Source organism: Coenobita brevimanus, chromosome 103 (assembly GCF_032717465.1).
Source record: "Coenobita brevimanus isolate Jiangsu-jjx chromosome 103, ASM3271746v2, whole genome shotgun sequence".
Taxonomy (NCBI): Eukaryota; Metazoa; Arthropoda; class Malacostraca; order Decapoda; family Coenobitidae; genus Coenobita; species Coenobita brevimanus.
This window is the reverse complement of record NC_137056.1, coordinates 14,191,140-14,206,722: the sequence shown is the minus strand read 5'-3', so window position 1 is coordinate 14,206,722 and position 15,583 is coordinate 14,191,140. Positions and strand designations below refer to the sequence as shown.

Here is a 15,583-nt window from a genome sequence, read left to right as displayed (position 1 = left end):
GTCTTTAGCCAGAATTTCATTTCGGGGGGAATCTTTAGATTATTCAAAAAGTTAATCATATGTTCCTTTCCTTTCTAAAAAATTTCAGTTTATGGTTTGCTGATAGTGATCAATTGATCATTCAGTATTTCATACGGCTAATGTTTCGAACTGTCAATAGATTTCAAGGGGAATCCACCCCTGTCCCCCCTGGATGCAGGAATGGTTGTGTATCATTTCCGATTGTTTTCCTGAACTTTTCACGGAAATAAAACACTGATTAAAGCCACCTATTTTAGTTTTTCCATCACATACTTGGGTGAAAATACATAAAAAAACTAAAATTGCCAAAATAACATTTTTATCCGGTCACTATTGCTTTATGGCAATGAGACCTGTGCAATAGAGGACAGGGATATTCGTAGGCTCAAACGTACAAAAATGACAACGATTATGTAGATGTGTAGTGCGTCCTTGAATGTGAGGCCTGGGGGGGGGGGGCTAGGATTTTGAGTTCAGAGGAAGGTTGGGACTGGAGAGTAATGGTATTGTGATTAGACGGGTAGATTGAGATGGTTTGGGCATGTGGAGAGGATGGAGAATGACACCTGGGTGCAGTGAATGAGAAATGTGAACATAGCTGGTAGGGTTGCGAGCAGCAGACCGAAAAAGACCTCGGACGATGTCATAGTATGATCTCAGGGACAAAGGACTGAATGGGGAGGCTGCCAGAGATCGAGCATGGTGGGGAGCAATCATTGGGTGTCCAAAACCGACCCATGCAAGCTTGTTGAAGCCTTTATAAACGAAACGAAATGATGAAGCCGCTCACACTGTAGGAAACCGTAATTTTTTCCCCTCAAACATTGTATAAATCTAGGTAGGCTAAATAATGAATATTGGAACTCGAAACATACCACTGGCAACAATGGTCGCATTAATTTTCCTTCGTTTTCCCCATGTCCCCATATTCGGGGGTTATGGTATTCCTGTAGCAATTGTGTCTTTATGATGGGTTACGTTTGGGCTGATTAATGGCAAGGGGAGTCTGGGAGGCTTTGCCCACCAGTTAGGACAAGGTTAGGTTTAGTTTGGTTATGAAGTGCCAAAGCCAGTTAGGTTAGGTTCGATTCGGGTAGGTTTTTGACGTATTTCAATGAAATTGGATTGTATTCTGTGTTTAACTTCAGGCGACATATACTTTTATTTATTTTACTCCGCGTATGACTTCACACTCCAGTGGTAGGTGGTGACGACCATCAGCCACTCGTGTTGCTGCCTACTTCTTTCTTCATCTTTATCACTGTGTGCCCCCTCTTCCTCTTTCTTCCATCTTTCCTATCACTTTTTATTATTGTTCTTTCCATTTCAGGTGGCTTTACATTGAGCGACAAGTCCAGTGGTTTCCTGTATGCCAGGAAACCATTTACAACGCCGGGCAGTATCCATTTAACAAACCTATAAGTGTTTCCCAAAACAACTCTCAAATGGCCCCCCTTTACGGAATTGTAGCGTCTGGCTATGGATAGATGGACTTCACAGTCCTGTAGGGGTAGGAGTAATCATCATCTGGACCTCCTGTTCCACCTTAGGGCAGGGGGAGAAGTAGCAACGTCCAGACAGCCTAAGTTTGCCCAATCCAGTGGGCCACGCTTCCATTCACTCATCATTCAAGCCCCGGAATCCTGGCTCTATCTGATACCCCCAAAACGTTCACATTTAGTAGCTTCACATACACATATCCGATAGAGTCAATCCAGAGCCTTTCACGTAAAAAATGGGCCCCAAATCCCTGACGATGCACTTCTCACAACATTCATCCAGCCAGCTCGATCTCTTGTCAGCTCCCTAGCCTAACCGACTTCCATACCTCTCTTCCTCATACAGTCATCCACCACATCCTTCCACCTTGTTGGACTACCTCGTCTCCATCCTCCTCGAAATTCGCCCAGATATGCCATTTTCACCGCTCTGTTGTTATCCATTCACTCCATATGACCATACCATCTCAGTACACTCTTCGATTCTGGTGTCCGCAGACTTCCTCACTTAACATCTTTCACGAATCACATTATCTCGCATCCTATCCACTCTGTACTCCACATACATTCCTCAGCAGTCTAATCTCCACTGCTCTTACTCTTGATTTTTCATTTTCAAGCCATACCATAGTTTCACATCCATATGTCAAAGTTGGCACTAATACCATTATGTAAGCCTCGTGTAGGTGCAACACTCAGGCCTCTTTCTTGTCAAGGCTTTCTTAACACCAGCTACTTTCCTTCCTTGTGTCACTCTACTTTCCACTTCTTTTGCACATTTTACTCACTTTTCTATCACTGTACCCAGGTATTTGAACTCTCATCAATTCCAGTCTCCTTTCATTGTAACATCACACTGGGAGTTACCTTCTCTCAATAACCATCACTTTACCCGTTTCTAGACTAACTCTCAAGGCACGACGCTCACAGACATCTACAAAGCTTTGTACAAGCCTAGCAGTTCTTATCCGGTATTTGCAAGTAGTACTGCATCACCAACATACAACAACTTTGAGACATTCCATCCATCACCAGTCATTACCAACGCCATCCCTCTCTCCATCACTTGTGTTTTTACTTCCCTCATCACCTCATCCATATTTATATTGACCAACCATGGGGACATCACACAACCTTGTCGCACGCACACACCGATCGTGAACCATTCACTCAGATGCCCATTTACCCTTACACATGCTTCACTACCATCAACAAAACTCCTGACAGCACCTAGCAGCTTACCATCTACACCGTACATGTGCAAAGCCTTCGACAATCTTTCTATGTCTAGTTTGTCGTATGCTTTTTCCAGATCCATGAATGCCATAAACTCCTGACAGTCCTTCTCACAAGCCTTCTCCACTGTCTTACCGCAACATATATAATTTATATCTACACATCCTCTGCCACTCCTAAAGCCACCCTGTTCATCACTCACTAGGACTTCTGACCACTCTTACTTTCTGTATAATAGTTCTTCCATATACCTTCCCTACCACACTCAAACTTATGACACGATCATTCTTGCACTCACTTCGCTCATTTTTATTTTTGTATTGGGGTACAATCACAGCCTTTTTCCACTCTGCTGGCACAGTTTCGCTTATCCATGCCTTCTTACATATGTCCAACAAGCACTTCATTCCGCTTTCTCCACAACACTTAATCATCTCTGCATACACCCCATCAACCCCAGCTGCTTCCCATTTTTCAGCTGCTTCACAGTGTTCACCTGTGTGCGTCACGTTTCCTGGCACTACATTCCTTCTCTGCACACCTCCAAAACCAATCATGTTTACAGCCGCTCTGCTTTCTCTATTTCCATTCATCGGACTTTCAAAATATTCTTTCCATCTGGTCCTTACTTCATCTCTACAGTATGGGTTAATAATCTACCGCCTACATCCTTCACACTTTCACAGTTCTTTCAGCTGTCACTTCTACATTTCCGCACCTCTTTCCAGAATAACTTCCTGTTTTCAGAGTAACCGCATTCATTTTTCTTCCTAAATCATCATTTACCTCTTCCTTTTTCCTCTTCACTAGTCTCTTTACGTACTTCTTGCTCTCAGTATATTCAGTTCTTATTTCAATTGAACTGCTGTCTTGTACGCACTCTAGCCACTTCCTCTTTTCCTCCACTACTCTCTTAACCTCTTCATCCCACCATGCCGTACCTTCCCTCTTTGTTGTTACTCTTGCCACACCATACACTGCTCTAGCAATCCTAACTAAGCAATCCTTATATGCATTCCACATGCTGTCCAGATCCATTTAATTCCACTTAACTGATTCTAACTCCTCTCTTACTGTGGTTCTGTATTCATCTGTCTGCCATTTCTTTGATCCCCAGTTTCTCGACTTTCAGTCTTTCTCCCTGACTGCTCCTCACTCTCTCTCTCTCTCTCTCTCCTCTCGGCTAGGTCTTGCATACCACAATCATATGATCTGTCATACCACATCGTCCTCTCATGGCCCTCGTATCAGCAACCATTCCCAGCATCGACCTCTCTACGAGCATGTAATCAGGCTCCCTTCAACACGATCCCCCTTTTCCTCTATACCATTTATGTTTATGTGAATCTTTATGTCTGAATTACGAGTTACAAATGCACAACCTCCTTTCCTGACATATCCTTCAGTCGCTTCCCATTATCATTTCTCCTGGTACTCCATTACAACCCATTATGTCCTCACGACCAGTGCCTACGCTTCCACTCATATTGCCAATTACGATCATTTTATAGCTCCTGGGGATTTCTCCCACTGCTTTTTCAGCTTATCCCAAAACCTGTCTAACTCCTGTCATCACACGGTACAGTCACTCATAAAAGACGTGATATCTCGCCAGCCAACCAGTCTGCATTTCGTCTGGTAACACTAACCTTTACAACTCCAGGTGATTCGAGTTAGGCTTTGAGATACTGTGCCTGAGTGAACCCCAACTCGATTTTAGTTTCACTTCCTGATGAACTAATGGAGCTATGCCGTGTGCGGAATTGATCTTTATAAATGCTTTGTAAATAAATAATCACAATATAGTGCAAGCGGCAAATCCTTTGACCTCAGAAAATAATCTAATGTTGAACCCTTTCATAATATAGCATCTATCATTCACATCAGTACATGAGTGAATGCACAAAAACAATTACGATGTATCTGCCAGTGATATCCAACTATTCCCCACACAGTTCTAAGCAATCCTTTTAAGTGATTATTACATCTTCCACCCCGAAGCCAAACTCGTGAAGTTACGTCAAAAAATTTAATGTCACAACAGACTGAGTTTCTATGTCGGTACACGTCCCCGAATGACCAATAACAAATCTTGTACTGACCCCCACATTATAAACATCTTAAGAGCTAAAAAAAAAAAAAAAAAGTGTCATTCCACATGATTAATTTTAAAGGCGGCATATCTTCATGTGTAATTTCATCATGGTGAAGTAGGTACACCTCTGACATTATTATGGTTTCATTGTTTTAAAGAGGTTTGTAAAATAACTATCTCGATGACCTCGCCAGATGAACATTTTCTTTGATGCATAATCTACATACTATATATGACGTATTGGTGTCACCTCTTCATGCCTTCTTTCGTGCTACACGGGCATCTGGTAGCGCTCATGACTTGAATGTCACTCAGGTATATTGCAGAACTTCTGCCTTTCAGAATTCCATCATTCCTCGAACTGCATCTCTCTGGAACTCGCTTCCCCAGAGTTGTTTCCCTCCAAATTTCAACCTACAGCTGTTCAAGTCTAACTGTTACAGATATTTTATGAACAGAGGACACCAGTAATCTGGTGTATGGATTTTTTTTTTTTATTCATTTGTTTTTCTTTCCTCCGTTCTGTTATCTAAAATATATATATATATATATATATATATATATATATATATATATATATATATATATATATATATATATATTACCGTGCGAATAGCTGTTAAAACCAAAACGGCAGTTTTCTTCTAAAATAAAGACGAAAGTTATACCTCAGTTAGGCTAAGAGTTTCAGATCGCTTCTATAGAAATATTGCGTTACATGCCTCATGACATTTTCACCGTATAAATTTCTTCATTATCGTTCGTTTATTTTTTCCTTCGTTCATGGTTAGCTATTTCATGTTTCTCCATAAAAATACGGCATTGAAATGTTTGACTGCATCAGTGTTACGCTTCTGTGCAGTAAGTCTTAGATAATGCATCCTCTTAATATCTAACACGATATTTTAGCAGTTCACTGTTGACACCATAATGATCATGCAGTACAAAAGAATTTTTGCAGTAGCTAGGTTACGTTTCACCGTCCGAATTGCTTCTACTACAAATATATACTACCATTATCATCTCAGTCCCCGAAATTCATAAATTATGCTTGTTCTTCACGATATATTGCAGTTTTAATGTCCGATAACTGTGACTATAATATCACTGAATTCGGAGGTTGCAATTTCCGTCGTGGACTGTGATCCCAAACCTTGAAGCTCAAAGAGCTGAGTATGTCTGCCCAGATTAGTATCCATATCAATAATTTCTCCTCTGTAGCCCAAGACATATCTGTGAAGGGATGTGTCAGTGCCAGGACGAACGCTAGCCTGGCCACGTCTCTACCTCATATGTGTGAGTTAAGGTGTCAGTGCCAAAGCAAACGCTAGCTTGGCCACATCTCAAAATCAAATGCATGAGTTGAAGAGATATGTCAGGGCCAAAGCGAACGCTGACCTGATCACATCTCTACCTCGTGTGCAAGGGTTGTCAGTGCCAAAGCGAACGCTTGCCTGGCCACATCTCAAACTCAAATGCATGTTGAGGAGATATGTCAGGGCCAAAGCGAACACTAGCTTGACCACATCTCTACCATATATGCATGGGTTAAGACGTGTCAGTGCCGAAGCGAACGCTAGACTGGCTTCGTCTCTACCACGTGTGTGTGAGTCGAGGTGGTGTGTCAGTGCCAAAGCGAACGTTTGCCTGGCCACATCTCTATTACATATGCGTGAGTTGAGAGGATGTCTCACAAACAAAGACAGCTAGGCTGGCCACGTCTGTACCACATATGCATGGGTGAAGGGACGTGCCAGTGCTAAATCACATGCTAATCCGGCCGTATCTCTGCCACATATGCATTGATGAGGGAAAGTGATAGTGTCTGAGTACTCCTTTTCCTGATCACATCTGTCAAGTTCATGAGTTACAGTAGTGCACATATGAATTGCAGAAGGCTTAAGCTAAAAAGGACGGAGGACATATTCGTGTCCTGGTTCAGTTTGCCTAATGTCCAAGTTTTATTGGCAACAGGCGCAGCAAGTTGCCCGTGAGTGTGTGATTAAGCACTCACGCACACAAGCACGCACGCACACACACACACACACACACACACACACACACACACACACACACACACCAGGCACGGATTCTGGGTTGGGAGGGGCGTGAAGGGTGTATGCCCCCGTATTTTCGCAGACCAATGAATAATTATAAAAAATGAACTATGACAGCAAAATATAAGTATTAAGTATCTGAGAAATACTTTCATGGAATCATTTCGATGAAGAGAGGAAACTGATTATAAATCGTGTAGGGTTTGATAATGAGTTATCAAGAGTTCATACTTGTAAATGGAGAAAGAATCATGCCACAGTTTTCCAGAGTGCTGCATCCAGCTCTGACCACCCCCTTCCCAATCCACTCACCCCCCCTCCGACACCCAGACATAGGCCTCCCCCCCCCCACACACACACACAATATCCACGCATAAGTTTGTTCGTGATAATGTGATGGTCTTCACTGCTGCTCAGTTTTCGCTGTTTTTTACATGTAAAAATCCAGCTTCTGATTTGTGGAGGTTGAACCCATTTGTTCCTGGCACATGTATTAAGACTTCACACCCTCACATATGATATCTGATTATTTTGTTTGCCTATTAGTACGATTTTACTTGGTAGCCTTGTTACTGGGACGTTCGATAATAGCACTGAGAAGAACCCTGTCATCTTGAGGTCATTCGTAACTTATATAGGATTGTCTGTTGGTAGTCAGAACTCTCAAGTATTATCACGGAAGCATGATGAAGGGAGACACGTTTTAAGGAACTTCTATGCCAAAAGTATGATGTTGGATGTCAGTTCGGGCAACAACTATCTTAGTATGTGGTGGTCTTTGTGTATTGAGCCCATTATCTCTGAATAATTATTATTGTATTAAAAACCACAAGCACTGACACTTCTGGTGATGAAGTTGGAGGTGATTATGTATCACGTAAGTTTGTATTTTTTTGTTTGTTGTCCACAAGATATATCCAAAAGTTCCCAATGAATTTCAACGAAATTTTGTGATAGGGTGGAACATAGGCCAAGAAAGAATTGATTACCAGCCGCGATAACAAAGCTGGTATTGTATTCAGTTTGAGCTTGTGTGTGTGTGTGTGTCTTAACACGATAACTTCGCAACCGCTCAAGATATGATCACAAATTTTTACAGGTGTGTAGTAGGGAAAAATGAAATCGATCACGAGTTCGAAATTGGTGAAAGTAGTCAAGGTCTGTGTGTGTCTTACCACGATAACTCCGCAACCGCTCAAGATACAGTTGGGTGGTAGGGATGAATATCCCCAACAAGTATTGTTTTCAGTTTGTCTGTGTGTGTCTGTTAGCACGATAACTTCGCAACTGCCGAAGAAAATTTTTTTTTATAGGTGTGTGGTAGGGATGAAAATCTCCGACGAGTTCGAAATTAGTGAAAGTCGTTATGTATCGGCTCGCGGCTGGTGCGCTTCCCCCCTTGGGGGGGGGGCTCTAGTAAAATTTTGAGAAGGATCCAGTTTTGGATCCGGATCCTATGTATCCCACACAATACAAATTCTCAATGAATTTCAATGAAATTTTGTGGAAGGATTTGCCAGGACCCAAAAAAGAATTGATTAAGGTTGGGGGGCGGACCCGGATCTAGATCCAGCACTGGCTGGGGTATGCGCTCTGATTGTTTGCTAGTTGAAAAAAAAAAAAATTGTGCTCATAACTTCTCATTACATGCACCAAAGCCAGCGATTCTTATCACAATGGTTGCCAGCACAGTGTTATAGAAAAGTCTAACAAGGCAACCTTCCATCATCACTGAGTCTGAATATTTTGAAAACAAAATCTTGCAATTATTTTTCGATATATATAGCAAGTCGTTAACACACGTGCTACGATTCGATTGACTGGTGTGAAGTTATGGGCATCACTTATTTTAATGACCAGAAGTGTCAGTGCTTGTTTACTACAATAATAACTTTCGCTACTGCAAGGGTCACTGCCCGTCTGAACTGTCTGCTTGCTTCCCTCCACCTCAACGACGGACACGTGGCACCCACCTAGCAATAGACTCTCATCCCTTTCCTGTCCATCTCTCTGCAAGAGTTAATCGTTACTTCCAGTCCTTCATTTATGCAACAGATCAGCCCTGGAACTGTCTCCTCCTGTCTATATTTCCTACTTACAATGATCGCCAGTCTTTCAATCGCAGCGTGTCCAGGCATCTCGAAATGAAATCTTGAATTTGGCTTTTTTTTGTATTTTTTTTTCCTTGGAAGGAACGGTTTGTGGTCTCCTGGCCTGTGGTTCCTTCTTCCTTGCATAAAAGATCAGGGGCTCAAAACTCAGAGACCACCGCATACTAAAACAGTGGTTGCCCAAACCGACATCCATAAAATAACAGAGTCCCCTTCATCATGATTACATGATAATGCTTACCTGACTACCAACAAACAATCCTATGTAAGTTATGAATGACCAAGATGACTTTTTTAGTACTATTATCGAACACCCCAGTAACAAGTCTACCAAGCAAAATCGTACTACTAATGAGCAAAGAAAATAATTAGACGTAGTACTTGTTAGTGTGAATTCTTAATGCACGTGCCAGGAACAAATGAGTCCAACTTCCACAAATCAATAGCTGGATTTTTAGATGCAGAAAACAACGAAAGCTGAGCAGCAGTGAGGACCATCACATTATCACAAACAAACTTATGCGTGGATATTGTGTGTGTGTGGGAGGGGGGGAGGCCTATGTCTGGGTGTCGGAGGGGGGGGTGAGTGGATTGGGAAGGTGGTGGTCAGCGCTGGATGCAGCACTCTGGAAAACTGTGGCATGATTTTCTACATTTACAAGTATGAACTCTTGATAACTCATTATCAAACCCTACACGATTTATAATCAGTTTCCTCTCTTCATCGAAATGATTCCATGAAAGTATTTCTCAGATACTTAATACTTATATTTTGCTGCCATGGTTCATTTTTTATAATTATTCATTGGTCTGCGAAAATACGGGGGCGTACACCCCTCACGCCCCTCCCAACCCAGAATCCGTGCCTGGTGTGTGTGTGTGTGTGTGTGTGTGTGTGTATGTGCGTGTGTGTGTGCGTGTGTGTGCGTGTGTGTGTGCGTGTGTGTGTGCGTGTGTGTGTGCGTGTGTATGTGCGTGTGTATGTGCGTGTGTGTGCGTGCGCGTGTGTGCGTGCGCGTGTGTGCGTGCGCGCGTGCGCGTGTGTGCGTGTGTGTGTGCGTGTGTGTGCGTGTGTGCGTGTGTGTGTGCGTGTGTGTGTACCTGTGTGCGTGCGTGCTTGTGTGCGTGCGTGCTTGTGTGTGTGTGCCTGTGTGCGTGCGTGCGTAATCATGCACTCACGGGCAACCTGCTGCGCCTATTGCCAATATAAGTAGGACATTAGGCAAACTGAACCAGCACACGAATATGTTCTCCGTCCTTTTTAGCTTAAGCCTTCTGCAAATCATATGTGCACTTCTGTAACTCATGAACTTGACAGATGTGATCAGGAAAAGGGGTACTCAGACACTACCACTTTCCCTCATCAATGCATATGTGGCAGAGATACGGCCAGATTAGCATGTGATTTAGCACTGGCACGTCCCTTCACCTATGCATATGTGGTAGAGACGTGGCCAGCCTAGCTGTCTCTCTGGCTGTGAGGCATCCTCTCAACTCACGCATATGTAATAGAGATGTGGCCAGGCAAACGTTCGCTTTGGCACTGACACACCACCTCGACTCACACACACGTGGTAGAGACGAAGCCAGTCTAGCGTTCGCTTTGGCACGTCTTAACCCATGCATATGTGGTAGATATGTGGTCAAGCTAGTGTTCGCTTTGGCCCTGACATATCTCTTCAACCCATGCATTTGTGTTTGAGATGTGGCCAGGCAAGCGTTCGCTTTGGCACTGACATCTCAACACTTGCACACGAAGTAGAGATGTGATCAGGTCAGCGTTCGCTTTGGCCCTGACATATCTCTTCAACCCATGCATTTGATTTTGAGATGTGGCCAAGCTAGCGTTTGCTTTGGCACTGACACCTTAACTCACACATATGAGGTAGAGACGTGGCCAGGTTAGCGTTCGCCCTGGCACTGAGACATCCCTTCAATCACAGATATGTCTTGGGCTACAGAGGAGAAATTATTGATATGGATACTAATCTGGGCAGACATACTCAGCTCTTTGAGCTTCAAGGTTTGGGATCACAGTCCACGACGGAAATTGCAACCTCCGAATTCAGTGATATAATATGCACAGTTGTCGGACATTAAAACTGCAGTATATCGTGAAGAACAAGCATAATTTATGAATTTCGGGGACAGAGATGATGAAGGTAGTATTTGTATTAGAAGCAATTCGGACAGTGAAACGTAACCTAGCTACTCCAAAATTCTTTTTTGTACTGCATGATCATTATGCCGTCAACAGTGAAATGCTAAAATTTCGTGTAAGATATTAAGCGGATGCATAACACATTGCACTGAAACGTAACACTGATGCAGTCAAACATTTCAATGTCATATTTTTATGGAGAAACATGAAATAGCTAACCATGAACGAAGGTAAAAATAAACGAACGATAATGAAGACATTCATATTCTGTGAAAATGTCATGAGGCATGTAATGCAATATTTCTATAGAGGTGATCTGAAACTCAGCCTAATTGAGATATAACTTTCGTCTTTATTTTAGCAGTAAACTGCCGTTTTGGTTTTAACAGCTATTCGCACGGTAATATATATATATATATATATATATATATATATATATATATATATGTAAATATATATATATATATTGGGAAGAGGGTGGTCAGCGCTGGATGCAGCACTCTGGAAAACTGTGGCATGATTTTCTACATTTACAAGTATGAACTCTTGATAACTCATTATCAAACCCTACACGATTTATAATCAGTTTCCTGATTATAAATATATATATATATTATATATATATTATATATATATATATTATATATATATATTATATATATATATATATATTTATTTATATAAATATATATATATATATATATATATATATATATATATATATATATATATATATATATATAAATTTATATATAGATATTTTTAACAGAACGGAGGAAGGAAAAACAAATGAATTAAAAAAAAATAATCCATACACCAGATTACTGGGTCCTCTGTTTATAAAATATCTAACAGTTAGACGAACAGCTGTGGGTTGAAATTTGGAGGAAAACAACTCTGGGGAAGCGAGTTCCAGAGAGATGCAGTTCTGGGAATGAAAATTCTGAAAGGCAGAAGTTCTGCAATATACCTGAGTGACATTAAAGTCATGAGCGCTACCAGATGCCCGTGTAGCACGAGAGAAGGCATGGAGAGGTGACACCAATACGTCATATATAGTATGTAGATTATGCAACAAAGAAAATGTTCATCTGACGAGGTCATCGAGATAGTTATTTTACAAACCTCATTAAAACAATGTAATCATAATAATGTCAGAGGTGTACCTATTTCACCATGGTGAAATTACACATGAAGATATGCCGCCTTTAAAATTAATCAGCATGTGGAATGACTTTTTTTTTTTTGTTCTAAGATGTTTATGTGGGGGTCAGTACATGATTAGTTATTGGTCATTCGGGGACGTGTACCGACATAGAAACTCAAAGTCGGTTATGTGACATTAAATTTTTGGACGTAGCTTCACGAGTTTGGCTTCGGGGTGGAAGTTGTAATCACTTCAAAGGAATGCTTTGAACTGTGTGGGGAATAGTTGGATATCACTGGCAGATACGACATCGTAATTGTTTTTGTGCATCCACTCATGTATTGTAAATAATAGACGCTATATTATGAAAGAGTTCAACATTAGATTATTTTCTGAGAACGGATTTGTCGATTGCACTATACTGTGATTATTTATATACAAAACAATTACAAAGATCAATTCCGCACACGGCATAGCTACATTAGTTCATCAGGAAGTAAAACTAGATTCGAGTTGGGGTTGACAGCATAGTATCTTAAAACCCAACTCGAATCACCTTAAGTTTTAAGGGTTTCAGTGTTAGCAGACGAAACGATGAGAGGTTGGCTAGCGAGGTATCACGTCTTTTGGGTGACTTCATACGCTACAATCACAAGCACTTTCACCTTCCCAAACAAACTTGGCGTACATACACCTCGAGCTGACACATTTGTAATATCTCATTCCCCTCTGCCAAACCTCATTCATCAACAAAGCAACTCCTTCCTTGCATTTTCCTCTCCCATTCATGCTATATCTTACACATTTCACACTCTCCCACTTCACACCCTTTCACCTTTGCCACCACGACATATCTCGCACTCTTTAGCATATTTACCACTTCCACCCTCTTGCTGTCCTCATTCACACCTCTCACATTCCACAAGACCATGCCAATCTGCCCAATTGGTTGGGGCCATGGGCGGGTATTGGGCCGTCCGGGCTCTCCGTAACATTTGACATGATTAAGTGATTTTCGATAGGGGAATATGGGGTACACTAAAGCCGGCCAAAAACCCCGGTTATATGATTATCACCCAACGTTGTAAATGGTTTCCTGGGTACAGAAAACCATTTGGTTTGCCATCCAGTTTATAGACTATAAGGTATCCCTACATTGTGCGAGTGGATGATGGGCGCCCCCTCTTCCACAGTCATTTGCAACAAAATTCTGAAAATCGATAGAAATACGTTAAAAAGACAAGCACAAATATGGGTGCAACAAAAGGAAAAAAAATTCCCAATGGTCTTCTACCATATGCACTTCCACCTGCGCGGAGAGCTAGTGAAAAGTGGATAATTATCCATGACCCAATTTTATTCCGCCGTTGCATTATCCTAACTTCAGGACAGTCGCCCATGAAGTATGCAAACAAATGTGACGGTATTTGGTAAATATTAAATATCAGCCAACTATGGCACTGCCAAGCTTCAATAAAGCGCTATTTAAATGCAATTTGAATGCCAGTGTGAAAGCCAACTCCACTGAGCTCATTAACAATAACGAATTTATTAAGGGATCGCCGGACATACCAGTTTAAGCAAATGCAAAATAACCAGTCAAAAGTTTGATATTTTAACGAGTACTTTAGTAACCAGTGGTCTATTCCCTTCTCAGACATGTTATCCAGACATGGAGTTATAGATGTTACTGTTTCGTGTCAAGGACGAGTTAGGCTCGCCAACTGCTAGGTTGCTACTGTTTTTCGAGTGGAGCAAACAGCCACCTGTGAAACCAAGGCAATCACACTCACCAGCTGGACGAAGGACTGTTTTGTGGGGTGGTCCAGTAGGCTGCCCTCGCCACCCACTAACACGGCAGCAAACACCACCGCCAATATCGCCACCCTCGCCATGGTTCAACCTAAAAGGTGAACGATAAATAATCTGGTTAAACCTATGCCATTTGAGTAGTGAGTACGCTTCCAGAAAATACCTTCGTTCCAAATACCAATAACTAATAAACTTTAGATCAATTACATAAAATATGTTTTTCATATTAGAAACAAAGGTAAGCCGTAACGCGTCTTCCAAAATATATTTAAAAAAAAACAAATTTGGCCAAGAAATGAAGTTAACCCACCTGCTATTGTTACTTCGACACCACCGACTTCCTGACGGTGAGTGATGACGGCAGCGCGGCTTCCGTTTTCTGCCTACAGGGAAATTGTTGGAATGCAAAGACGGTATATGAAAGAAAGGATAATAAAAACATGAGCGCCCGTACATCGTTCAGCGCCACCTAGGGAACCCGTGACAAACTACAATGAGCTAGCAGAATTCGATTTGCCTGTAATTTAATGGTTCCGAAATTATTATAACTTCTCACAGCGTATACTTTTCTTGATTTAATCATTATCATTGTTTATACGCATTGCTAAGTTATCCAGAACTATCAAACTTTTATATGTCCAATTATACCGATGATTGTACGCAGTGACGTAGATTTATAATACACTGATTACTCTAGGCCTGTCCTAAGCATATGGCTTAACAGTTTGCATTAGCAACTGAAAATGGTATATTTCTTTTTAGATTAACGTAAAATAACAGGGACTAGTCATATGGGTATACTTTTTGATACATTAGCGCTGGCAGGTATAATGCAGGAACAGTAAGTCCATATTCACATCAAGAGAACGACATACCGAAACATTAATTAATTAGTGCACATGCATTTGCAATGGAAATAATCTCATGTATCGGTATGCAACGTACACTACAAGATGCAGAAAATGCACATGGGATGTGCAGAACATTTGTGATCGATGGAAAACGACAGGGCAATACGTGTCATACACAAAACAGAACAAAGTGTAATATTTGGAAACAACACAGGACAACAAGATATACATGCAGAACAATGCAGAACAAACTGTGCCATAAATGGAATTTTAAAAAATCATGCAATCTTACATTTATACGCAGCTATACTAGTGTTGCATAATATGTGGGAATGGGATGCCTAATTACAATGCATTTGTGATGAAAATCTTTGGTCAAGTATAGCCGTAATCATCGCGTATAAAACATATATTTTTGACATCCTACAATCGATATCTATTCGATCCACCCAAATTTCATTGCAGTATTTATTTACATGTAAACGGTAAATAATTCTATTTGTTACCTGATTTTCAAGGACATGTCCTTACTTTTCGAAATGCATTAAAAACCGTCCCTGAGTTGGCATTTTTGTTGCGTTTGGAAATGTAGT

At 41.3% G+C, this 15,583-nt stretch overlaps 1 protein-coding gene across 1 annotated transcript in view; it reads right to left on the bottom strand.

Moving 5' to 3' along the window:
* Positions 1–14,222, bottom strand: part of LOC145415627 (uncharacterized) — a gene marked incomplete at its 3' end in the record, with an annotated part of 22,109 nt that extends 7,887 nt beyond the window's left edge. The window contains exon 1 of the mRNA XM_080284848.1: positions 14,121–14,222. Within this exon, the coding sequence (XP_080140974.1) occupies positions 14,121–14,222 (102 nt within the window). The remainder of the gene's footprint in view (positions 1–14,120) is intronic.
* Between the last annotated feature and the right edge of the window lie 1,361 nt (positions 14,223–15,583).